General features: G+C 39.9%; 1 protein-coding gene across 6 annotated transcripts in view; it reads left to right on the top strand.

Moving 5' to 3' along the window:
* The window catches only part of lrp2a (low density lipoprotein receptor-related protein 2a), a 298,347-nt gene that overhangs the window by 119,922 nt on the left and 153,824 nt on the right, over positions 1-24,601 (top strand). For all 6 annotated transcript variants that reach the window (XM_080199227.1, XM_080199226.1, XM_080199224.1 and 3 more), the window contains 13 exons: positions 1,129-1,332; positions 1,954-2,146; positions 2,269-2,394; positions 3,742-3,872; positions 4,040-4,177; positions 5,797-6,078; positions 8,797-9,036; positions 11,331-11,450; positions 11,556-11,672; positions 12,460-12,837; positions 19,693-19,941; positions 22,428-22,639; positions 22,959-23,143. In XM_080199227.1, coding sequence (XP_080055353.1) covers positions 1,129-1,332; positions 1,954-2,146; positions 2,269-2,394; positions 3,742-3,872; positions 4,040-4,177; positions 5,797-6,078; positions 8,797-9,036; positions 11,331-11,450; positions 11,556-11,672; positions 12,460-12,837; positions 19,693-19,941; positions 22,428-22,639; positions 22,959-23,143 — 2,575 coding nt within the window. The remainder of the gene's footprint in view (positions 1-1,128; positions 1,333-1,953; positions 2,147-2,268; positions 2,395-3,741; positions 3,873-4,039; positions 4,178-5,796; positions 6,079-8,796; positions 9,037-11,330; positions 11,451-11,555; positions 11,673-12,459; positions 12,838-19,692; positions 19,942-22,427; positions 22,640-22,958; positions 23,144-24,601) is intronic.

The raw sequence follows: 24,601 nt of genomic DNA, 5'->3' as shown, positions 1-24,601 counted from the left end.
GTGCCACCCATGTTTTATATTCATCTGAGATTCATCAGCCGATGCCACATTTTAATGGATCCTGGAATGGACCTGTATTGCACTGGATTGTTCTCTGGATTTTTATGCTCAACTCTCTGGAGGTGGCTGACTTTCAAGATGTGTGAGGAAATGGGTTTTGAGTGAGGTAAGATCAGGCCCAATCAGAGCTTTCATAAATTTTATTGGATTATTTCCCCCATCATGCCATTTGAAGATTTCCATTAGTTTTTGGCATGGTGGCATAGTAGTTAGCACTACTGCCTCAGCACCAGGGACTCTGGTTTTATTCCGGTCTCGGGTGACTGTCTATGTGGAGTTTGCATGTTCTTCCCGTGTCTGCTTGGGTTTCCTCCGTGTGCTCCGGTTTCCTGCCACACTTCAAAGATGTGCAGGTGGGTGGATTGGCCATGCTAAATTGTTCCTTAGTGTCCCAACATGTGTAAGTTAGATGGAGTAGCCATGGTAAATGTGTGGCATTATGGGGATTGAATGGTTGGTGGGTACCTGTCAGAAAGTCAGTGCAGACTCGATGGCCGAATGGTCTCATTCTGTACTGTTGATTCATCGTGCTTCTAAAAATGTGAAGACAGAATGTTGGGGCCAGTTTGGTCTCCCACATTTCCAGCAGGGAATTTATAGTTGGGAAGAATAGGTGAGAGATAAGGCTTGAAGACTGGACATCCAATCATGTGCCCCACCCCTCCTTTTAAGTGTAGCTCCCCGCTGATCAACAAATGGACCCAATAGTTTAAATGTTAAACTTTGTTCCCTGTCATCATTGTCCCTCTCTTCTTTTCCTATTTTTACTGCTGCTGTTCACTCTTCTCTCTCTTTTTCTCTCTCACGCATACACCAATCATCCTCCCTGTCTCTTTCCCATCTTCCTTTTCAACTGTTTTTCTGTCCTTCCTTTCCCTTTCTCTCCTCTGCCTCTCCTTCCCTTCTCTTCCTTCTTTCTCTTCCCATCTCTCTTTCCCATTCATCCACCTTGGTCCAGTTATACTCCTGCTTTGTAATCCAGCTGGATGTGAAAATTGCAGGTGGTTTAGACCGCCTGGCTGTGTTAAATGAAGAACGTTTAAATACTTCATGTTTTCTCTTCTGCAGCTGTGACCCAGTTCCTACTATTTTCATCCCAGCTGGCTGTGCGTGGAATCCCTTTCAACATCTCCAGCCAGAAAGATATCATCCTGCCTGTGACAGGAAGCCCGTCTTACTTTGTGGGAGTTGATTTTGATGCAGCGCAGCAGACAATCTTTTTCTCTGACACAAGAACAGACCTCATTTATCGACAAAAAATTGATGGAACAGGTAATAAAAAAAACACATCAATGTAAATGTTCAACTTTTTCATTTCTGCAGTGGAAAGATTGTGGGTTCTGATTTTTAAACGGAATGTGGAAACCTTATTACCCTTCAGCTTTCTTAAAAGATAGTCATTCTGAAAGATTGATTTATAGGTGTTTAATTTTTACTTACGTTGTGTCGATCTAATTAGATTCTTTTTTTATTTGCTGTATATGGAGACATTCTCATAATATCATTGGCTCCTTCTTATCCCCTTAAAGTTGTAGTTAAGGATACTTCTGCTGCTGGAGAAGAAATTCTTACAATTTTTAAAGAGATAATTCTGCCAGTTTCACCAACAAAACATTACTAATTCATTTCAGTATATGTGACATACTTGCCTATATTCTATAATTAGGGATTGAGGTTATGCTTTACTTAATTTGAGATATTAAGCTATGGAGTGCCTCACTGCAGCACTTTTTTGGGGGAAATAGTATAGCCATATGGATGGAAACTGGGTGGCGCTCTCTTGCTGATGTTCACTGCCTCTTGCTAAGAGCTGGTAAACAGAATTCTGAACCTACCAGTGAGCAGATTTGAGAATTGAAATCAACAATGTTTGGTTTTCTGTCTGATATGTAGACCGGGAAATCCTAGTTGCCAGTAGAGTGGATGGAGTTGAAGATCTAGCTTTTGATTGGATTTCAAGGAATCTTTACTGGACTGATGCACGCTATAGCAGCATTTCTGTTCTGCGGTTATCTGATAAATCCAGGAGAGCGATTGTTGAGAACTTGAACAATCCCAGGTCTATTGTTGTGCATCCAATGATGGGGTAAATAAAATTTTCAGTGTCACAGTTTTCTAATGTCATGGATGGATTTTTGAAAGACATTAGTTGATTTAGTTAACTAAAGTCATAAGTGTTGGATTTACCACATTAACATCTATTTATAGACACATCTTCTGGACAGACTGGTACAGACCTGCAAAGATCATGAGAGCCTGGGCTGATGGGTCAAATGCAATGGCAATAGTCAATACAACACTTGGTTGGCCAAATGGCCTTGCCATTGACTGGAGGTAAGGCAAGCTGATAATGCAAAAGGCTAATTCTGCAGCTGTCAACATTCAGGAGCATATGTTTTCCTTCATTTGCTAATGGCCAATTAATAATCAGTCTGCAGTTAAAGCAGCTTTACTATTTATGCTGACCTTTTGCTGGCTTTGACAAATGAAAATGAAAATAAATTAGCAGGTTCTTTGGTTAGACATGATTAAACCTAATAGAATAGCAGGATACAAGTTTCTCCATCATAGACATATAGTGTGGTGGGATGGGGTGGGGGGGTTGTCAAGGCACTTCTTCATAGAGGGGAAAAGTATCATTAGCCACTTTCAAACCTCTCATTCATTTGATTATGGCTGGTCCAATTGTACAATAAAAAGGAATCTTGAAGGTTGTCTGGCCATCGTATAATAAGGAATGGTATTTGTCACATAGCAGAAGAGCCAGAATAAAATTTCTCTTTTAGGAAAAGAACAGGAATAGACCTCTTTTTCTGTAATAATTAAAGTACAATTTAATTTCAAACAAATTGTTTCAGTTTTAAAATGGGCTTTCTTTGGTTGTTTGTTGAGTAAAAACAAGCATTTCCATGAATGTCCTGAAAAAAGACATTTTTAGTGAATCTAAAAGTAAAAGATTTATTGATTACTCTGAAATACATAATGAATTCTGATCTAAGTGATAGCCATGAGAATGATGAATACATTTGCACATCATTTGGTTTTATGCCATTTCTATTCTTTGGTTCCATATGCTGCTAGTTGTTTTCCAAAGCTTGGGGTCTTTTTTATTCTTTGATGGGATGTGAGGTCTTGCTGGCAAGGTCACCAACACCCAAATCCCATGCCCATTTGTTACCCATCTCTAATTGCCCTTGAATTGGGTGGCTTGCTCAGCGATTTCAGAGGGCAGTTAAGAGATAGCCACATTACTTTGGGTCTGGAGTCACATGTAGAGCAGATTAGGTAAGGATGGTAGATTTTCTTCCCTTGTGAACCTGGTGGTTTTCAGTGACAATTGATAACAGTTCCATTATTGCAAAGATTAGCTTTATATTGCAGATTTTGCTCAAAATTTCCAGCGGCTGCCATTGTGGGATTTGAGCCCCTGTTCCCCAAGGAACCTGAGACTGAGACTGTGGATTAACTAGTCCAGTGATATGACCATTATGCTGCCATCCCCCTTTTGTTGTCTACAGTCCTGGTTCATGTGTAGGATTTATATTTGTTTAAGACAGTCAGCAGTCGAGTAACGCTGAGTTTATTTTTCAATCCCTGCGGGCATGTTTTGAATTCAGCACATTATTTTACACAGTTATTTAGTCTCCATTTGAACTGAATCAAAGATTTCTTCTTTTCTAGTTCTCTTCGTCTGTATTGGGTGGATGCCTATTTTGATAAAATTGAGCACTGTTCCTTCAGTGGTTTTGACAGACAGACCCTCAATCAAATTAACCAAATGTCACACCCTTTTGGTCTTACAGTGTTTGGTGGTAAGTCACAATCCTATAAAACATTGAAGTCATGAGACTTGTTGTAAAAAAGTGAAAGTACATTGTAAACTTTCATGATATATAGTTGTGATCATTTTGTTAAACAGAACAAAGCTACATTAGCTAGTTTAGTCTTCACTAGTTCATTGATTATCTCTTCGCTACAGATTATGCATACTTTACTGATTGGAGGCTGAATGCAATAGTCCGTGTGCGGAAAACAGATGGTAGTGGGATGTCTATTATTAGAAGAGGCATTAACAATATTATGCATGTAAAATCATTTGATGCTTCTATCCAGACTGGTATGTATAAATAATCAAATTATTATATATTTTAACTATCTATGTTGAGCTGACAAATGCAAATTTGGATTTGTGGATAAAGGAATCTCCTCCAAAGCACACAGTTCTAAAATTTTGTGGGTTAGGCTTTATCAGTGCCATCGTGGCGGAGCAGGATCTCTATTTGGCCAAGCACAAAGGTGTAGGCCCCATCCCAATTTATACCTGCTGGTCTTTTCCTTAATGAAACAAAATGAGCAACAATAGTGTACAACTAAACAAGGAGCCACTCAGCTTCCAGAGAGAAAGTAATTGACCTCTGATGGATTGATTACTTTGGTCTGGGTAAAGACTGAGACTTTTCAAAGACCTTTCATCAGAGTACCATCACATCTCATCTGATGGACCCTTAGAATGGTCTTCTAGGTGTGATTCTTGACATAGCTTGGGAAAAAAAATCCAGACAATTCATCTTTGGCAAAGGAGGTGTAAGGTTAGCCTGTACTTATGCCAGCAGAAGATGGCAAAATGGAGCAAGGTGGAATCCTTGTAACACTAAGCTTTGCTCCAAATTTTGGCTATGCCACTCGGAAGAACTCTTGTCTCTGAGTCTGAAAGTTGCTGATTCAAGTCCTACCCCATGACTTGAATAGAAAAAAATTCAAGGCTGACACTCTAATGCAGTACTGAGAGAGTGCTGCACTGTCAAAAATTCTGCCAGAACCTTATCACCATTCACCTTGGTAGGATTTTCCCATCTCCTGCAGTGAATGGAGATTTGGCTGGCTGTGAACTCAAGGAATTAACCTGGAGGTAGTGTGAATGGCAGGTAGGATTGCATCCACTGACTTCAGGATGAGATATGAAACTGAGGTCCTGTCTGCTGTCAAGGGTTGACATAAAAATCCCATGGCACTATTTCAAAGATGAACAAGGGAGTCTTCCTATCGTGACCTTAATCAACATCAGAAAAATGGAATATCTGTTTTAGAAGTTTGCTGCCTGCAACTTGTGTTTTCCACATTACACCAATGCTTTTATTTAAAAAGTTCTTCATTGGCTGTAAAACACTTTAGTATGTCAGTTATGAAAGTTACCATATAAATGCAAATCTTCCATTTTTTGTCTGCTGGCTGGCCATCTTTGAGCCCAAATGCATTTTGAGCTAATAGATTGAATAGAAGGAAATGCATGCCCATTAAATTTAGTGAGGAATTTATTCGAAGTGAAAATTATTTAGTAACTTCATTTTTGGCCTAAAATAAAGATAAAATAATGCAGATGCTGGAAAATCTCAGCAGACCTGACAGCATCTTGGAGAGAAAATAGAGCCAACGGTGCCTGCCATGGGAATTGTAGCGGACGAGGGGCAGACCATGGAAAAGTCCATTGACTTAGGACAGGATTTTCCAGCTTTGGGGCAAGCACAGCCGGAAAATGCTGCCCAATGTTTCTCTTGAAACATTGGCTCTATTCTCTCTCCATGGATGTTGTTAGACCTGCTGAGATTGCCAGCATTTTCTGTTTTTGTTCCATCTGACTTAATTCTGGGAAACTTTTGTTTCAATGAATTCTCATGTTGAAGCCTTAGCATCTTCTACATCTATCTAATAGACATCTTGCTGTTTCTTATACTATAGGATCCAACAACTGTAATAAACCAACAAACCCCAATGGAGACTGTAGTCATTTTTGCTTCCCGATACCCAATTTTCAGAGAGTCTGTGGTTGCCCTAATGGAATGAAACTTGATTCCAACAACATCAATTGCATCGAAGACCCAGCAAGTGAACCACACACACAACAATGCGGCATGTTTTCTTTCACTTGTGCCAATGGGAAATGTGTGCCAAATTACAATCGCTGTGACGGAGTTAATGACTGCCATGATAATAGTGATGAAGCAAGCTGTGGAACTTTAAGTACGTACTGTTGAAATTTACATACAATGCAGCCAATGTGTCAGTACAATTGAGTTTAATGCGCCCATTTAATTTGTTTAAAAGATCTTAATTTCTCTTGTTACATAAAATCAAATTTACCTTTCAACACTTCTAATTAATACATTCTTGGGCTAAGAAATAAAAGATTATGAGATGTTACAGAATGAGATCAATTGTCCTCAGCTTTTAGAATACTTCTCTTTGTTGCATTAATTAAGTTTCTAATATACCTACTGATTTCAATTCTTTATGAACCATAAATTTAATTAATATATCTTGAATGATACTTCAAACAGTGTTTTGATTGGGATACGAGCTGACTTTGAACCTAGTAATAATTTGTGACAGTAAAGTCCATCATAAAATTAGTTGAAATGTTAGAATTTTGAATCAACTTTTTCCTATGAGGAATAGAACTGATAACATATTTGGCTTTCAGACAAAGGACCCAATTTTCTGAAGTTGGGAAGATCCCACAAACCTTTGAAAATTGTATGTGGGACCCAGAGGCAGATGTCCTGCTCCTGCTTCCAACAGATTCAGTTTTTACCAGCGTGGATAAGGGGGTGAGATGTGATTCACACAAAAGGGCTATTTCAGCTTTGTTCTGAGTTCAATCAGATCTCATTTTGGCTGCTCCATGGTCCTTAACTGTCAGTATGGGAGTCACAAATTGATTCTTTTTCATTCTTTGGACGTGGGCATTACTGGGTTGGCCAGCATTTATTGCCTATTCCTAATTGCCCTTCAGGAGGTGGTAGTAAGCTGTTTTCTTGAATTGTTGCAATTCATGTGGTGTAGGTACATCCAATGTGCAGTTAGGAATGGAGTTCCAGGATTTTGACCCAGGAACAGTGATGCATTTCTAAATTAGGCGAGTGGGTTGGAGGCGAATTTCCAAGTGGTGGTGTTTGATGGAGTAAATCTTCCTGAACGCGAGTAAGCATTGTTTGTGTCATGATCTGAAGTTTTTAAAAATTCCCTATTCTTTTAACTTGAGGAAATAAAGACTTAAACTGTCAATGCAAGTTTTTAAGGAAGTGTTGGACTGCTTTGATTGACAGGTTTAAGTAAGAAAAGTACATTGTCATTGGTTTGTGCAGTTTCAATGTAGATCTTTGTTCTCACTTCCTACTTAGATTGGGAAGAAGTTTTTTTTCATCTCCGCATGACCTCCTGTGGTCCATCCATGGTAGATACTAAGTGAGTGGAAATGGAGGGGATATGAGAGTACAAGGAGCCATGGGGGCATGAGGGGCCATCTGATGTGTAGTAGTGGGCATGGGCGGTGAGTTGAATCCATGAGCTGCTATAGAGGGTTATAGGGGCATGAGGTGGCATGGAAGGTGGCTGGGGTTCAAGAGGACATGAGGGCTGAGAGCTATAGGGCCTAACAGCTTAAAAAAAAACTGGGGGAAGAAACCTAGAGTACTGCAATGGGCTTTCTAACCAGTTGCCTCAGTTTTTGCTGAGGCCACCTAGAATCTCCTCCTGGGGTTAGCATGCTAAACTCAATTCTGCCCCCACCTGACCAGAGAGAAAGTTGAGTTCAATGGTGTCTTTTAAACTGAGGGAGCTCTGCCAAGTTAGGAAATTTCCTGACTCAAGCTACCCACTTCATTTTCCAAAATCCAACCTCAAGGGTTGTACTTAAATTTCTAGTCAATGTCCTGCATGAAATTTTCACTGACATCTCTGGGTATTACAAGCAGTATAATCAAATCATAAATATATGGATTATTTGATAGCTTTTTAGTGAAAAGCTGCCATGGTACAAACTTACTGATTATCAAAAGAGAAGAGAGACTAGCACTTATATACCACCTTTCATGACCCCAGGATGTCCCAGAACACTTTACAGGCAATTACATATTTTTGAAACATAGGCAAAATTGTAAAATAGGAAATGTGGCAGTCAATTTGTGCTCAGCAAAATGTCACAAGCAGCCATGTGGTGATGATTTGAACCTTCAGGAATGCTGGCTGAGGGATAAATATTGGTCAGGGCATTGTGAAAACTCCCTTTCAAAATTGGGCCTTTAACCTACACTTGAAAGGACTTCAAATCAATGTCTCATTCAGAACACAAAACTCAGTACCACACTACAGTGACCCTAGAGTGGGGTTAGAGCCCACAACCTTTCGTCTCAGGTGAAAGTACTGTCAACTGAACCACAGTATAATTGTTTTAATAGTCATTTAGCAACAATTTCTTTGATAAACTCCTGTATTTTCAGTGTAAAGTCCCGAAAGTGATTTTGGAACAGTTCAATTTTACTGATTTTATTCCTGATTTTATCTTGTATTCAATTATATACAGGTTTTAATGCAGCAAGATTAATTTCAGACCCCAAATATTTCTTCAGTTCAAGGTCATTACTGAAATGTATTGTTTAAGGTCCATAAATACAAAATCAAATATTCTGACATAAGAGATGGAATATGGGTTTTGTGAACAAATGTAAAATTTAAATGCTTCCATGTGTTGAGGAAGTTGAGAAACTTTTGATATGCATTTAGTAATATAAACTATTCATTTGATCAAAGCGGGTAAGCTTTAACTTCTGAGGCAAGTTATCTTAGCATTTGATGAGTATTACCTGTAAATATTACTAACCTAACCATTAAGAAAACTATGGACTTGAACTATTTATTTGCGTCACTCATTATATTCTTGTCCTGTATTTCTGCACCTAGATAGCACATGCTCTTCAGTTGCCTTTACATGCTCTAATAACCAGTGCATTCCAAATTATTGGAAATGTGATGGACAAGATGACTGCTTGGATGGGAGTGATGAAAAGGAATGCCCAACCAATATCCCGAGAACCTGTAATGAAAACAGTTTTACCTGCACTAATTCCTGGTGTATCCCTAAGACATGGGTATGTGACACAGACAATGATTGTGGAGATGGCTCAGATGAGCTTAACTGTGGTATGTATTACATTTTATTCTGTGAGGTTTTTTTTAGTAAGTGTAAATGATGTGGGGTGGACTTCTTGAAATGAAGTAACCCATTGAGCTGTTCTAATATGGTACAATTTTACAACTATTTGTTTTAATACCTGATTAAATTTTAAGTTTTCTGACATACATCTGGTAACTTCAGCAGTGGCAGTACCTGAAGAAACGTAGGACCATTTTTAGGGGGACACTTTCATTTAACAAACAACTGAAGAATTCCAATATTCATTAAATTTTCAACAAAATTAAATAAAATGTTTCATTGTTCTCTAAGAAGTAAGAATGTATTATCTTCTATTAGGTGATCTTAAAAACAAATGTTGAAATCTTGCTGCTGTTCGTAGCAGTAGGATCTTATGGTCCTGCTGATGATGCACACTTGTTGTGGAATTCCCAGCAATGAGGGGTGCGTTCAATGAGAAACCCCATTGGCAATGGCGGGACCATAAGATCCTGTCTCCAACAAGTAGCGCTCTGTCTCCCACTGCTGTGAAACACGCCACAGAGTGGGAGAAAAATCCCACCCAAAATCTTCAAATGAAATACTACTATTAAGTAAGTAATATCATTATGCAAGTTAAGCACTATTGGCCATTAGGCCAATTAATATAATTATCTTGATCAGATTGGGGCATATTAATCTCTCCAAAGTTTGTTTATTTTCTGCACTTGAGAAAATGTATAGCTCTTTATATGGTCAAGGTAAGGTAAAAGTCAAGGCTAGCCAAAGTAAAACACAAGACAAGGTTTGTGTCAATTTAAGGAATATGTAGCTATATTTAAAATATTTAAGAGTTATGGGGGTTAGATTTTGTTGAAGAGGTGGCAGTGCTGGCATCAGTGTGCTGTTTGGATGGCCAGCATGTTAAGGAGGCAAGACTTCTCCCACGATGTTATCAACAAGTAACAATTAAGAACTAAGTGAAGGTGGCCAATTAAGGAAGGCAGGTGGTCCTTGTTATAATATGCTTTTAAGAGATTGCAGCATGACATCACTTGAAAGGATTCTATTTTAGTTTTGCTTTTACTTTTGGCAGAGCACACACACAGTCAGCTCTGAGCCAAAAGAAGTTCACAAACAAAGCACACATTGCTCTGAGGCTCTGATGTCTTCAAGCTTTACACCTTTCCATAAATGTTCCCATGTGCCTGGCCTGAATAAATGAACCCACAATGTACGTACTCAATCCCTTAAGATAGATAGGTGCTTTCATATCATTACAAAAACATGACAGTCCAACCCTATAACTGGCATGGAGGGCCAGCAAATCTGCAGCCTCAGCAAAACCACTGAGATAGCTGGCAGTGGCTAAGGTACCAAGGAAAACATGAGGGCAAGTGTCCTCAGAAGGGTAAGGAAGTCAGGGCCTGAAGGGTGTTGGTGCCACTGGACTGTTATTTCGTGCCAGTAATCCCTTCTTCCAACATGGAAGCTGCAAAATAAATGGAATCTTGGGAAACTACTGGGAGGCTGTCCTCCAGGCACTGAAGGACCACTCTGCCACTGACAAAATGCCAACATCAAGGATAATCACTTTTAATTGGGCTATTAATTATTCAAATTGCCTGCCCATTTCCATTCAGTAGGCAGCAAGAGTCCTGTGGCTAAGATACCTACCCGACAACAGGATTGCATCAGGGAAATGGCTCCCTGGCATTTTACCAGCCCTGCTGCCATGTCTAGAGGCCAAAAAAATCCTTCCCTCTATTTCTGAACTAACAGTCGAATGGAGAATGGAATTTCAGCTCAGAACTATTTCCAACGGTGAATGACATCTAAAAATTACTGTGCCATAAGCAATGATATCTTTGTTCACTGCAGAAGAAAGTTATACATTTGCAATATTACATTAAAACATCAGAAATGAGTTGTTGAAATGACTGGGGAAATATTAGTTATTGGTCACTTCTATGCTATTTTGCCGTGTCCACATATTTGTAAGGCATGCAGAGCTATTGATTTTAAATCCAGTGCAGAGCTGACATCAAGAAATAGAGGCAGAAGTAGGTCCTTCAAGCTGCCCTGCCATTCAGGCTGATCAATGCCAGCCTCGTGCCATCTCCTCAGTTAGGACATTCCTTCTCCATTAACTAGTGTGATGCTCTGTATGAATGCTAACAAACTGAGTCATTAATTTCTTTGCATTTGGTGCTAGTATGTTAGGCATGTAATGTAAGTTTAGCTGCTGTAGCAGCTAAACAAAATGTTTTTAAATATAAATTTAAGCCTGCTTTTTCTCTGATTTCTCCTTTCCAAATTAAAGATTTCACAAGCACCTGCCAACCTGAGCAATTTTTATGCCCAGAGCATCGGTGCATTGACCCAGTTTACATATGTGACGGTGATGAAGACTGCGTAGATGGTCTGGATGAACAGGGCTGTGGTAAGTGTAGATAAAAGGCAATGGCCGCAATCGGAGACAATTCATCTTTTGGAGCAATGATATTTTATGGTTCAGATTCCTAAACTAAAATTAATTTCTTTACAGTGTATAACTGCACTTCCTATGAGTTTAAATGTGCCAGTGGAGGACAGTGCATCAGCAATACCTACCATTGTGATGGAGTTTTTGATTGCAGTGATAAGTCTGATGAGGCAGGATGTCGTATGTATACCAATTTAGTGCTGATAAAATTTTTTTTTCATGGAACCTTGCTCCCATGCTGCTATGGATTGCTTCGAAAATGTTATCGGTGCTCCTAAACTTTGTTGAGACTAAGGCCAAAAATATTCCCTCCCCACCAGTGCAATGCAGGACTTAGATCATTGCCTGGACCTAACTATGATCCAATGCATGTCTGTTTTCCTTCTCTAACCACTGAATTTATTCAGATAATGAACAACAAAGAACACGGGAATTAGGAGCGGGAGTAGGTAACTCAGCCCTTTGAGCCCACATCATTATTTAACATGATCGTGGCTGATCTTATCCTGGTCTCAACTCCACTTAGCTGCCTGCTCCCCATAGCCTTTTATCAGAAACATATCTATTTCTGCTTTTTATCAGAAACATATGTATTTCTTCTTGAATTTGTTGATTGATTCTGCCTCGACTGCACGTTGGGGCAGTGAGTTCTGTAGATTCATAGCCCTCTGAGAGAAGTAGTTTCTCCTCATGTAAGTTTTGAACCTATCTCCTTTCATTCTATATCTATGACCTCTTGTTCTAGACTGACCCACAAGGGGGAATATCTGTTCAATGTCCAATAACGTTTGGCTATCTTATATTCTCGCAGCTTTTACTCTAGTTATTTTGTATGAGGCTAAGCCTCATTTCAATGTCCTTGCCCAATAATAAGTAATTGGTTTATCAAGTATTAACTGGCACACAAAGTTGCTTTATATAACCTTGTTAAAACATTGATTATAATCTTTGTTTTTTCTTCTTATAGCCACTAGACCGCCAGGTATGTGCCACCAAAATGAATTCCAGTGTCAGGATGATGGTACCTGTATACCATCAAACTGGGAATGTGATGGCCATTCAGACTGCATGGATGGATCAGATGAACACCTTAGCTGTCCACCAAATAACTGCACTTCCAACTACTTCCGGTGTGATAATGGAAACTGTGTCTTCAAAGGCTGGCTGTGTGATGGCGATAATGACTGCAGAGACATGAGTGATGAAAGAGACTGCCCAACACAGCCATTTCAATGTCCCAGTAACCAGTGGCAGTGCCCAGGTCTCAGCCTCTGCCTGAGTTTGGATAAGGTTTGTGACCGTACTCCACACTGCCCAAACGGTGCAGACGAATCACCACTCTGCAGTAAGTAAACTATTTTAATATTTTCCATAGTCCTTACAATTAACAAAGAGTCCAGTAAATTGTATGTGTATAATGCCTGTGTCTTCTCTAGCTCATCCTTTGAGGTGAAGCTGATAATGTTCATCATCTGTGATGTTTGCTAGGGTTCCACTGGGTGAATAGGTGACTGCTAATGCTGATTAGCACATGCAAGGTTCTGTTGTAACTGGGACAGGTTATTGCAGGTGATGGAGTTTTAGATCAGTTGCTGCCTTGGGATTCCTCTTTGTGTGTTTCGTCTCAGGTTTTGATGTGCAGTTGACTTTGAAGGAGACCATCAGAAATCATTAAAGAGTCTGGTCGAAGGAAGGACAATACATCATGACCTGACATTTACCAATACTACTGCAATGCAACAATTTGATTTACATAAAGCATTACGTATACAAACCACAATGTGCTTCACTGACAAATATTCAGAAACAATATGCCATTGAACCAGGTAGAGGTTGGCATTAAAGAGAAAGAAAGACTTGCCTTTACATAGCATTGGTCAGGGTCACCAGATATATTGAAGTGCTTTACAAGTTAATTAAATACTTATGACACTTAGGCCTGGATTCTTTACTCCTAAACCAATAAATTTCCTGGTTTGCCAAGCCTGCTCGGGACAAAGTGCCCCAGGCTGTATGCACTTTGTTTTCGGGAGAAATGTAGCATTGAGTCTGGTCCATTGACATGAGGTGCAGATGAGACGTGGCCACAGGGGTTGCTGAGTGCTAAGGTGAGCTAACACCTGCCTTAGTTTACTGGACTTTATCTCAGTTGTTTACTTAAGCATGTGGCTCCTTGTCTGTCACTCTTACACCCTACCCACATATTGCTTCATACTCACCGACACCCTATGGCCATACATGCCAAGATGTGGGTATGCTGGCGTTGGACTGGCGTAAACACAGTAAAAAGTCTGACATCACCAGGTTTTAGTCCAACCGATTTATTTGATAATAGACTCACAAGCTTTCGGGGTTAGCCCCTTCGTCAGGTGAATGGAGAGTTCTGGCCTCAGTAAGGATTCGCATTCTAATCAGTAATCTCTAAACTGTCTGTGCTTTATATGCTCTGTCTGAGGCCAGAACTCTCCATTCACCTGACGAAGGGACTAACCCCGAAAGCTTGTGAGTCTATTATCAAATAAATCGGTTGGACTAAAACCTGGTGTTGTCAGACTTTTTACTGTGCATACATGCCAACGCATGCTCCCTCCATATCTCTGATGACACTTTATAGACTCTGCCATCTTAATGCTAACTCATGCCAACCCAAGTCCCCACTCACTGTTTACTTCTGTTGTGCCACCCATGCCTAAGCAGACCTCAGAGCTATGTTGAGTTGAAATAAAATAATATTCTCAACATGTATTACGGATTTCTCGAGATTAAAAAAAACTATCATTCATGAATGTCCATTTAATACATTCATAATCCCTTATAAAAACAAATACTTATATTCTTAACCCTACATAAAAGAAAACTAATCTTTTAATAACCTAGCTGCTTAATTGTCATTCAAACTATAAACTTACAATCCTTAACTGTGATAATGATGAGTTGTGGAAAATAATTGAGCATTAATAATTTTAAAATAATGTATTTAGTGTTATGTCAACAAACAACTATTGAAACTATTAGAACAGATATAGTTTCAAATCTCTCACATACGAAGGCAGTTTAAATTCAATTTTAAAGGGACATTCAGATATCTTGACAGATTTACAGTTCTACAGATCTTATCCACCCTTCACACTCGCTTGTGAAGTCTCTAAAGATTCGTAACTCCCAAGCTGTGGGATATAGCCCTTGCCCAGTAAAAATTGGGTCTGTTGGAACTTGGCACTGAGTTTGAAGAGGTTTGCTGGATTTGAGTTTCCATCACATGGGAGTCTCTTCTGCTCCCATTTTTACCCATCTTCGGTAAAAGTGATTTTTGCCAGATACGAGGGCAGGTCTTCCAGATTTGCGCGCCATCTGGCTCTGCTGCAGAGTCTCCATAAGTCTACAAAAATCCGGCCCATAGTCACTGTTGTTATGTCAAAGATGTGGTAGCCAATTTGCAGGCAGCAAGCTTCCACAAACAGTGGTGTGATAATGACTAGATAATCTGTTTTGTGATGTTGATCAATAAATAAATATTAGCCTGGATATCTGGCCACCAGACTCACCTGCCCTTCTTCTCAATGGAATCTTTTAAATCCAACCTAATATGCAGATTGCTCCTTGGTTTGACTTCTCGCTTTGAAGCATCAGCATTGATTTCTGTGCTCATACCCCGGAACGACCAAAAGCTTGATCAAAAAGTTGGGTTTTAAGGAACATCCTGAAGAAGAGGAGCAAGTTGGTGAATTTTCAGGAGAAAATTCCAGACCGGAGAGATGTAGGAATTCAAGCCATGGCTGCTGATGATGGGCCACAAGATCAGAGTTGGAAGAATAAGGAGCTTGAGGATGTTGGGATATGTGTAGTATGACTGTAGTATCACTGTCACAGTGTTATGGAGGGAGAAGTATGGAGGAATATAAACATGAGGATGACTTTTTCAAACTTATGATAATGTAGAATGATGAGTAAATGTATGTCAGTAATGGTAGTCCTATGTTAAAATACTACATGTCGCAGATTGTAGTTCATTTTCTGCACCACTTCCAATGTTGTAACCTGGATGGGAAAAAACATACTTATACATGAGAGCGACATGGTGACATAGTGGTTAGCACTGTTGCCTCACAGTGCCAGGGACCTGGGTTCAATTCCAACCTTGGGTCACCATCTGTGTGGAGTTTGCACATTCTCCCCGTGTCTGCGTGGGTTTCCTCCCAGAATCCAGTGATGTGCAGGTAAGGTGGATTGGCAATGCTCAATTGCCCCTTGGTGTAGGTTAGGGAGCTTAGCAGGCTAAATGTGTGCAGTTAAGGGAATGAGGCAGGGGGTGGGCTTGGTAAAATGCTTTGCCGGAGAGTCAGTGCAAACTTGATGGGCTGAACGGTTGCTTCTGCACTGTAGGGATTCTATGATTCTTCTATGATGAGATCCTTGAATTACTCATGAACTGATAGCAAATATATTTCATGTAAAATTCAGAACAATTCTTGATTCATTGTTTTAGAGAATGTGACAGTATAATTTTTGCCCTGCCTTTTTTAAAAGTAATATCCTGATAAGAGCTAAGAAGTCTGCCAATTTTAAATTTTAAAAGTTTTGAAGATGTTTGGGTTTCTCAAGCAGAGGTCTATTTCCATGGTAGCAATTGACCTATCACACTGATCCTCACAGTTTGCTCTGGCCACTGAATTGGTAAGAAGCCAGCAGAGTAGAATGAAGGTCTACATTCTTCTTAAGCTTAAACATTCCTGAAACTGACATTTGCAATACAAGTTGAATGCTATCATAGTCAACCATATTAGGTTTTTTTAAAAAGTACCTGAACCTAGAATTTACTGTTTTCAAAATCTGTTTTAGTGCAGCACGGTGGCTCAATGGTTAGTACTGCTGTCTCACAGTGTCAGGGACCCAAGTTCAATCCTATCCTCAGGTCACTGTTTGTGTGGAGTTTGCACATTCTCCCAATATCTGCATGGGTTTCCTCTGGATGCTCCAATTTCCTCCCATAGTCCAAAGATGTGTGGATTAGGTTAATTGGCCATGATAAATTGCCCTTAGTGTCGGGGAAATAGCGGGGTGAATGCGTATGGTTAGGGGTTGGGGCCTGGGTGGGATTGTTGCTGGTGCAGGCTCAATGGTCTGAATGGCCTCCTTCTGCACTATATGGATTCTATGATTCTATTTTACGATTCAAAATTAGTAGATGAAGACTTCATATATTTGCAAATCAAAACTTCCAGATGTGAATCCAAGAGCAGGATTTTCCTTCCTCTCCGTGGCATGATTCATCGCGGATGAATTGGTGTGCCACTCGCTGGTGGCGGGATCTTATAGTCTTGCCGTTATCAGTGTGGTTTCCTGTTGAACATCGTCCTCGTCACTGGGAAACCTGTGGCAAGAGTGCACTGTCAGTGGGACTGTAAGATCCTGCTGTTGTAAGTGGCAGCAAGAGTTGGGCGCAAGTTAGTATTACAGTACCCTCCATGATGTGTTAGCTATCATTTGTTTTAAAATCTGGGTGCAAAAAAACTTTTCACTCCATCATTCCTGATTCTCTTGCAACCATCTTCAGAACACATGGATACCATTTTAGTAGATGTTACAATTAAAATACTGAATTCTAATTTACAGTATTAACTAGTTAACCACATGCAGTTTTGCGTAGAATACGGTTTCTGAGCATCCTTTCTTGGTTCAGTTGGCTTTGAATCATGATGTATTCTAGTTTTTATTGCAATGATTAATATAAGTTGTATAATTCAAGACTAATACATCTCCAAATTTCTCTGTTCTCAGTTAAAATAATCACGCTTTTGGGTTCACTATTACATGTCAGGACAATTTCTCAGAATTGTACACACCATTGATGAAAGAGTAATCTGGGAATAAATTAAATATTTACATTTCATATTTTAAGTCCTTGAAGACAATTAGTTGGAAAATCAATGTCTACAATAATTCCACTGCCTTTTGTTGAAAGATATTGACATCTCTGTGTTCGTCTCAGAACCCTATTTTTCAAACTTGCCCTCTTTTTATATTTATATATTACAGTTAGACATTTAATCACTCTGTATTTCAGAATATTAGATGAAATTAATCAGAATTTTTTTTAAAACAAAAATTTCACAGGAGTTGGGAAACCCTGGCCAGGCCAGCATTTAATGTCCATCCATAATTTCCCTTGAAAAGTTGGTGATGAGCTGCCTTCTTGAACCACCGCAGTCCATGTGGTGTAGGTACATCCACTGTGCTATTAGGAAGGGAGTTCCAGGATTTTGACCCAGCAACAATGAAGGAATAGTGATATAGTTCCACGTCAGGATGGTGTGTGGTTAGGAGGGGAGCTTGCAGTGGTGGTGTTCCAATACATCAGCTGCCCTTGCCCTTCTAGGTGGTACAAGTTGTGGGTTTGAAAGGTGCAATTGAAGGAGCCTTGATGAGTTGCTGCTGCGCATCTTGGAGATGAAAATCATTGCTGGCACTATGCATTGATGGTGGAGGGGGTGAATGTTGAAGGTGATGGATGGGATGCCAGACATGCAGTCCGCTTTGCCCTGGATAGCGTCAAGCTTCTTGAGTGCTGTTGGAACTATACTCATCCAAGCAAGTGGAGTGTTCCATTAACTTGTGCCTTGTAGATGATGGACAGGCTTTGGGGAGTCAGTAGGTGTGTTGCTCACCTCAGAATGTGTTTATATGGCTGGCACTGTTGTGTTTTTGGTCACTAGTCACCCCAGAATGTTTATAGTGGGTGATTCAGGGATGGGAATGGTAATAACTGTCATGGGGAAATGGTTTGATTCTTTCTTGATCGAGATGTTCACTTTTCAGCCCAAGCCAAATACCAAATCAGTTGTTCAGGTCTTACTGCATACAGACACAGACTCCTTCAATATCGGAGGATTTCTGAATGGTGCTGAACATTGTGAAATCATCAGCATACATCCTCACTTCTGCCCTTATGATGGAAAGAAGGTCTTTGATGAAGCAGCTGAAGATGGGTCTTGGAACTACACTGAGGAATCCCTGCAGTAATGTCCTGGAACTGAGATAATTGACTCCAAAAAATACAACCATCTTCCTTTGTGCTGGATATGACTCCAATTCCCACTGGGTTAAATGCTGCCATGATGTCAAGGGCGGTCACTCACTTCACCTCTGGAGTTCAGCTTTTTTGTCCATGTTTGGCCCAAGGCTGCAATGAGATCAGGAGCTGAGTGACTTTGGTGGATCAGCAAGCGGATTATTAGTAAACAAGTCTACCTACTAATACTGCTGTTCTCTTCCATCACCTTGATGATCAGGAGTAGGCTGATTTGATATTTGGCTGGATTGCATTTGCCTTGCTTTTTGTCAACAGGAAGTACCTGGGAAGCTTTCTGCATTGCCAGATAGATGCCAGTGTTTTAGTTAATGATGCTTAACAATGGAAATTACTCACACTGTTGACTGTAAACTCTCGATTTCCCATTTATGCCAAAGATACAGCTAATTATGGAAGATACAAGGGGAGGTCTGTGGTGCAGTGTGCAGTGTTCCTACTTCTCAGCCAGAAGCTCTAGGTTTGAGTCCCATCCAAGGGCTTGATGATCAAGAAAGCTGTGTTCAAAACACAGTCAAACAGGTTGAGAGTCAACCTGTAAATCCTTCCAAACATACCAATGGCTGGCAGTAAGAGCGGGAGAGTTTGATATGGAATAGTGTCTCTCAAGCTCTAAGCCTCTGGTGACAGACTGTTGACCTGTTCTGGAAATTACTAACTATGGAAACAGATGAGAGTCTGCCTCAGAGGCACCGCTAGGTGCGGGAAGAGGAATAGATTGGATTGGATGGAAGATACAAACAGCATGACTGTTATTTGAAGTTACTGGTTGACAGACCATGTTGTTTTCTGATGCAGGAATTGCATACTATTGTTCTGTTAGTATACAGTATGATCAACTGTCAAAGAAAAATATAAAACTATTGCTGTACTTCATCCCCCTCTCTGCATTACTTCCTGAAATTGATTCTCTAGAATTTAGGCCTTGCAAGATATCTTCAAACGTTTAATTAGCCAAAACAGGAACAATTAAATTGAAAGGCCATTTGTTTTTTAAATGTAAGTCATGCTAAATATTTAATTGCAACAATATATAGAAATGTGGAGATTTTTCGATAATGATTTAAAAATATTGTCTTAAAATTATTTTTCTTCGCTTATATCAAAAACTAGATACAGACAGCTGCAGTGAAAACAATGCAGGTTGCACACATGGATGTATTGAAGGGCCCTTTGGTGCACAGTGCACTTGTCCAACTGGCTATCAGCTTAAAAATGATTCCAAGACTTGTGAAGATATTAATGAATGTAATCCGCCAAGAATTTGTAGCCAGATATGTTACAATGAAAGAGGATCTTTCAGGTGCACCTGTAATGACGGATACACTTTGGAAGTTGATAGGAGGACCTGTAAAGCTTCAGGTAAAGCCCATTGTCATTTCCTGTCATTGACTGAAATGTATTTTATCAGACTATTTCCAGCACTGTAACACATCTATATTTCTGCAGTACTTACAATGTAACCTAAAGAGCTGAAAGGTCACAGAACACTGGTGCAGGTGTTGACATTATCTGCTTGGATATTAACTTGATTAGAAAACCAGTGATCAGAAGGACAACATTGTCCTGTGTTTCTTGACTGTAGCATTTTCACCAAATTAGAGATCACCTTAAAAAGCCAAATCCATCTTTTTCTTTCCACTTCAGTTCTTTGTTGCATTTCTGTATTGTTTTGAACACCAGTGCTCTTAAATGCTGGGACTGATAATAATGTAGCAGCATCTTACGATGCGTGGAAACTACCATATATGTTGACACGTTGGAGCAGGGTGTGGACATCATATTGGTATGAAGTAAGGGTGCTGTTTTTGCTCACTGATTGATGTAGATTGACCATTATAACTTGGCTATAGGCCATGAAAACAAAGGCTCTGTGTTGGATTAGAGAACATTCATTAAGCATGTAGTGATAGACAAGTACTTTAATGAAGTTAAAAGTAATCTGGTTCAGAATGAATATATGCATTTCTAAACAGTGGCAATTATTAGTGAATTCCTGTGGTAATTCTCCTGCAATCTAAATTAAGTTGTTAGAATGCAAGACTCTGCCGAGGATTAGTGTCCATTTGCCAGCCAAGCAGTATCGACTAATCTGTCAAGGAATATATTCTTATATGCTTTCATCTGACTTTTTGTTGAGACTATTACTGACCTGCCAAAAATAAACCTTTAGTATAGACTTTGCAATTTACCGTTTCAACATTTTCTTTTCCTAAGCATCTAAGATAAAGGAAGATAGAAATTCACAATTAATTTCATATGTTTATTTTATTATTGGTCTTCAAAATCAATGTTTTATTTGTTTTATATTCAATTTGCTCCAGTGCACGGTCTGCTACATAGTCAAACTTTCTCTCCGCTTGTCTGCCTCAACATTCATATTAGAAAGAAGTATAATTATCTAGGGAATGAAGAATGAATGTCTTATCTAGTTTTATCAAGGTTATCAACTCATTTAGTAAGGTTTAGATCAAGATATTCTGTTACTGGGGCATTTTCATGTAAATATCAAGATGTATTTGCCCCAGACCTCTGCCATAGTTTTCAGGGTAAGGAAGGAGTCCCCTCATTTACTTGGCATTGGTGAACTTCAGCACATCCTGAAGCTCATCTACTTCTCCACGATTTTCTCATCCTAGAATTGGTAATGGTAAGCAGGTTAGTTGGGTGTCCACCAGGGCAGTTGCAGATTTTCAGCCACTTAATTTTTATCCCTTTTGAATGTGAGGTTTAGTCTATTCAAAGCATGAGACCTGCTTTGAATAGGATACACTGGTGCTGATGCAATTGCATGCTAAGTGTGCCCTGTTTAACTGGAGCAATGCCACTAATCCACTTTAAATATTTACAAGTGTTCAGGTTGGATTATTGCTGCAGGTTTTGTAATAATTGAGACATTAAAGTCTGACGATATTTTTCAATGCCTCAAATCTGGGCTCCGTTATAGTAGACTAGAACTAGTTCAGATCAAATATTGCAACATGGGGGCATGTGACAGGAAGAGACTGCTCTTCCATTGGTTTGGCATGGCTCTTTGTGCATGCTACAGATCCCACAATGAGAAATTTGGGATGATATTGGTTTAATTGCTACCATTCTAGGTTGGCTAAAAGTTATTATTTCCAATAAGCCTAGTTGATTTTGGTCTGGATGTGAAGCAAGCAGTTTTCCTGCTTGCTGCACTATGGTCCTAAGGTGGATTAGCCCAGGGCCATTACAGAGGTGGATGGACAAAAGTATCATTAAGGACTTGGGAAAGGCCAGTGGCACGTTTTGATGATTTGCAGCAAAGAGGACAATTTGTTTCCTGAACTACTTTAGAATCCTCTTTAAGCATTGATGGAGCTGGAAATTGGAACCAATGGCTGTGAGGGAGAGTAATGAAAGAGTGAAAGAATGGGTGGTGAGGAAGAGTGCAGTTCAGAATTCAGACAGGTGAGTGGCAAAGGCTGATATGACTGGTTACATTGACAAGTTTGGTTTTGGCTTTTTCACATTGTATGCTTGTGCTTGGCTGTAGTTGTAGTGGAGTATCAGTGAACATGCCAATGTACAATATTGGAAAGTTGCCATTTTTTGCTTGCCTGCAATTTATTTTTAAGGCTCCTGAGCTTAAATTAGTTGATGAACCCCATGTTAATACTTTTGTGCAATTCACTTCAGCATCATTTTTTTAATTATCTTGTCTTTCCCAAACCATGTTCTGTGGGATGTAACTGCTTGGCCAGCATCCTGTAATACAGTTCAATTTGCTATTGCTCAATCATTTGTTTATTAATTAATTTTCAGTCAGCTCTTCTTGCTTTGTGGATTCAGTGGAGTTGATATTGCGATAATTCTCTTTTCAGATTCAACCAATGTTCTAATCATGGTGGCAAGCCGAGGTCAGCTCATTTCCGACAATATTGGTGCAAATCCACATGTCATTCAGAGCGTGGTCCGTGATGGGAGCAGTATTGTTGCAGTTGACTTTGATTCTGAAACGGGTCGTATTTTTTGGTCAGATGCAAAGCAGGACAAAGTTTGGAGCGCTTTTCAAAATGGAACAGACCAAAAAATTGTACGTTTTTCCTTTATATTCTCTAGTGGATTAATAGCGATTCTATGAAATATAGTTTACTGCTATATGTGGCACATAACATTAGCTAATACAGAACAATGGAATTTTAGCTGGTAAGAGGATAGCTTCCTTATTAGTTGTTTGCAAAGATTTGACATGATATTTCAGTGTTCAAATTATTTGCATTCGTTTTTTTATACCTTTAGAATGTTAAAACTTTTCATGGGAATTGTGTCTCCAGCATTAAAAACGTCAGATTACATCTTCTATTGGATATACTTTGCTGCATTATGACTGATGGTTCACTCTCTGCCAACAGGTATTTGACAGTGGAGTGACTGTTACAGAAAGTATTGCTGTGGACTGGGTAGGCCGCAATCTGTACTGGACAGATTACATTCTTCAAACAATTGAGGTTTCAAAGCTGGATGGAAGTCACAGAACTGTACTACTCAGTGATAATATAACGAGCCCCAGAGGATTGGTTTTGGATCCCAGAAATGAGTAAGACAAAAAAAATGCATTTATGTGCATGCATTTTAGAGAAGAAGGGTTCTATCTGGAAAAGCGCTTTCATTGATTTATATATGGCTATGTTGTAACAAAAGCTTTCAAGTTAAGGAGAGCCTTCAGACATCAAATCAGTTCCCATGCATTCGACAATGTTTAATTAACAGAAAGACACGGGAATGGATTATTGGGACCCCCACTATTATATTTGAAGGCAGAGGTGTGGGCATGTAAAATGAATTGAGTTGTCAGTCCACTGCCTTACTGCTTACATGCAAGAAACAATACTTTTTACTATATACCAATACATGTGACAATAATAAATCAAATCAAAATCACCTCCCAATTATTTCCCATATAATAGGGGGTAAGACATCAGGCAGTCTACCTAGCCTTAGAACTAATGAAGCCCTTAAGTGCACAATTAACTGGATTTAAGGACCTCATTCTGCCTCTGCTGTAATTTCTCAGGATAACGGGGTGGGGAGAAACCAGCACAGCAATGTTTACTGTATAGGCTGCTGGCAGGCAGGAGGGGGGTGTACCTCCTTTTGAGGGCCCCCTCTGCCTACCTGGAGCATCCATTTGTTCCTTCCCTCCAACCTCTCTCACCCAAGCCTCAGCCATCTCTCCCCACACTTGCTGGTATATCCCATCAGTGCCCAACAAAAATGTTCAGACCAATCTGATATCCAGGAGACATCTTCACTTTATTTCAGGACTGCTTGTAGTCCCAGCAGTGACCAATGCTCCCTTCTGGCTCTGCTTGGAATACAGAGCTCCTGGCCAATCAGATTGGCTGGCAGCACTCTAGGGTCTGACTTTCTGTCCCTAAGGGGTGAAAGTCCCACTCTGATCCAAATAAAATCACCCTCAGCTTATCACTGTGGGGCAGCCAGATTTCACATTGGCGAGATGCTGACCACTGTTTAGGTTGGGTTGCCATCACGCTATAAAATCTAACCCATGGATAAAATAGTTGCTTGGTAGGTTTCTAATACAAGCCATATTGATTTTGCATCATTGGTTTGAGGTCAGTTTCTGACCCAACTTGAGTTGGGTTTCACACTGGATGCAGGATAATTACAGTCCACTTTGAAGCTATGTTTGAAAACTGCTTCTGTTGACTACGGGAAACCCTAATCACTTCAACTATTGAATCTAATTAGATAGATTATTAGACAGAGGGAGTAAGGCGCCTCTTTTCTTTGATATGTTCACCCAGGAGCCATGACCTGTCTGCTGTATGCATCCATTATAGTGCCAAGGAGGTGGGGCCTGAAGGAAATGGGACCAAGATGGGGGCAGACCTATGACAGGGTGGCAGTGGCAAGCAGCTGGGGGTCAGGGAGGGGGTTATTGCAGCAATTAGCCAGGGAGGGAGTTATCAGAACCAGCGACTGGCCAGTGAGGTGGGGTGGAGGGGAGGAGGGTGTTGTTGGGTGAGGGGAG

The sequence above is a fragment of the Carcharhinus amblyrhynchos genome, chromosome 11 (genome assembly GCF_965287045.1).
Source record: "Carcharhinus amblyrhynchos chromosome 11, sCarAmb.v2.hapA, whole genome shotgun sequence".
NCBI classification, from domain to species: Eukaryota; Metazoa; Chordata; class Chondrichthyes; order Carcharhiniformes; family Carcharhinidae; genus Carcharhinus; species Carcharhinus amblyrhynchos.
This window is presented reverse-complemented; position numbering and strand designations above follow the sequence as displayed.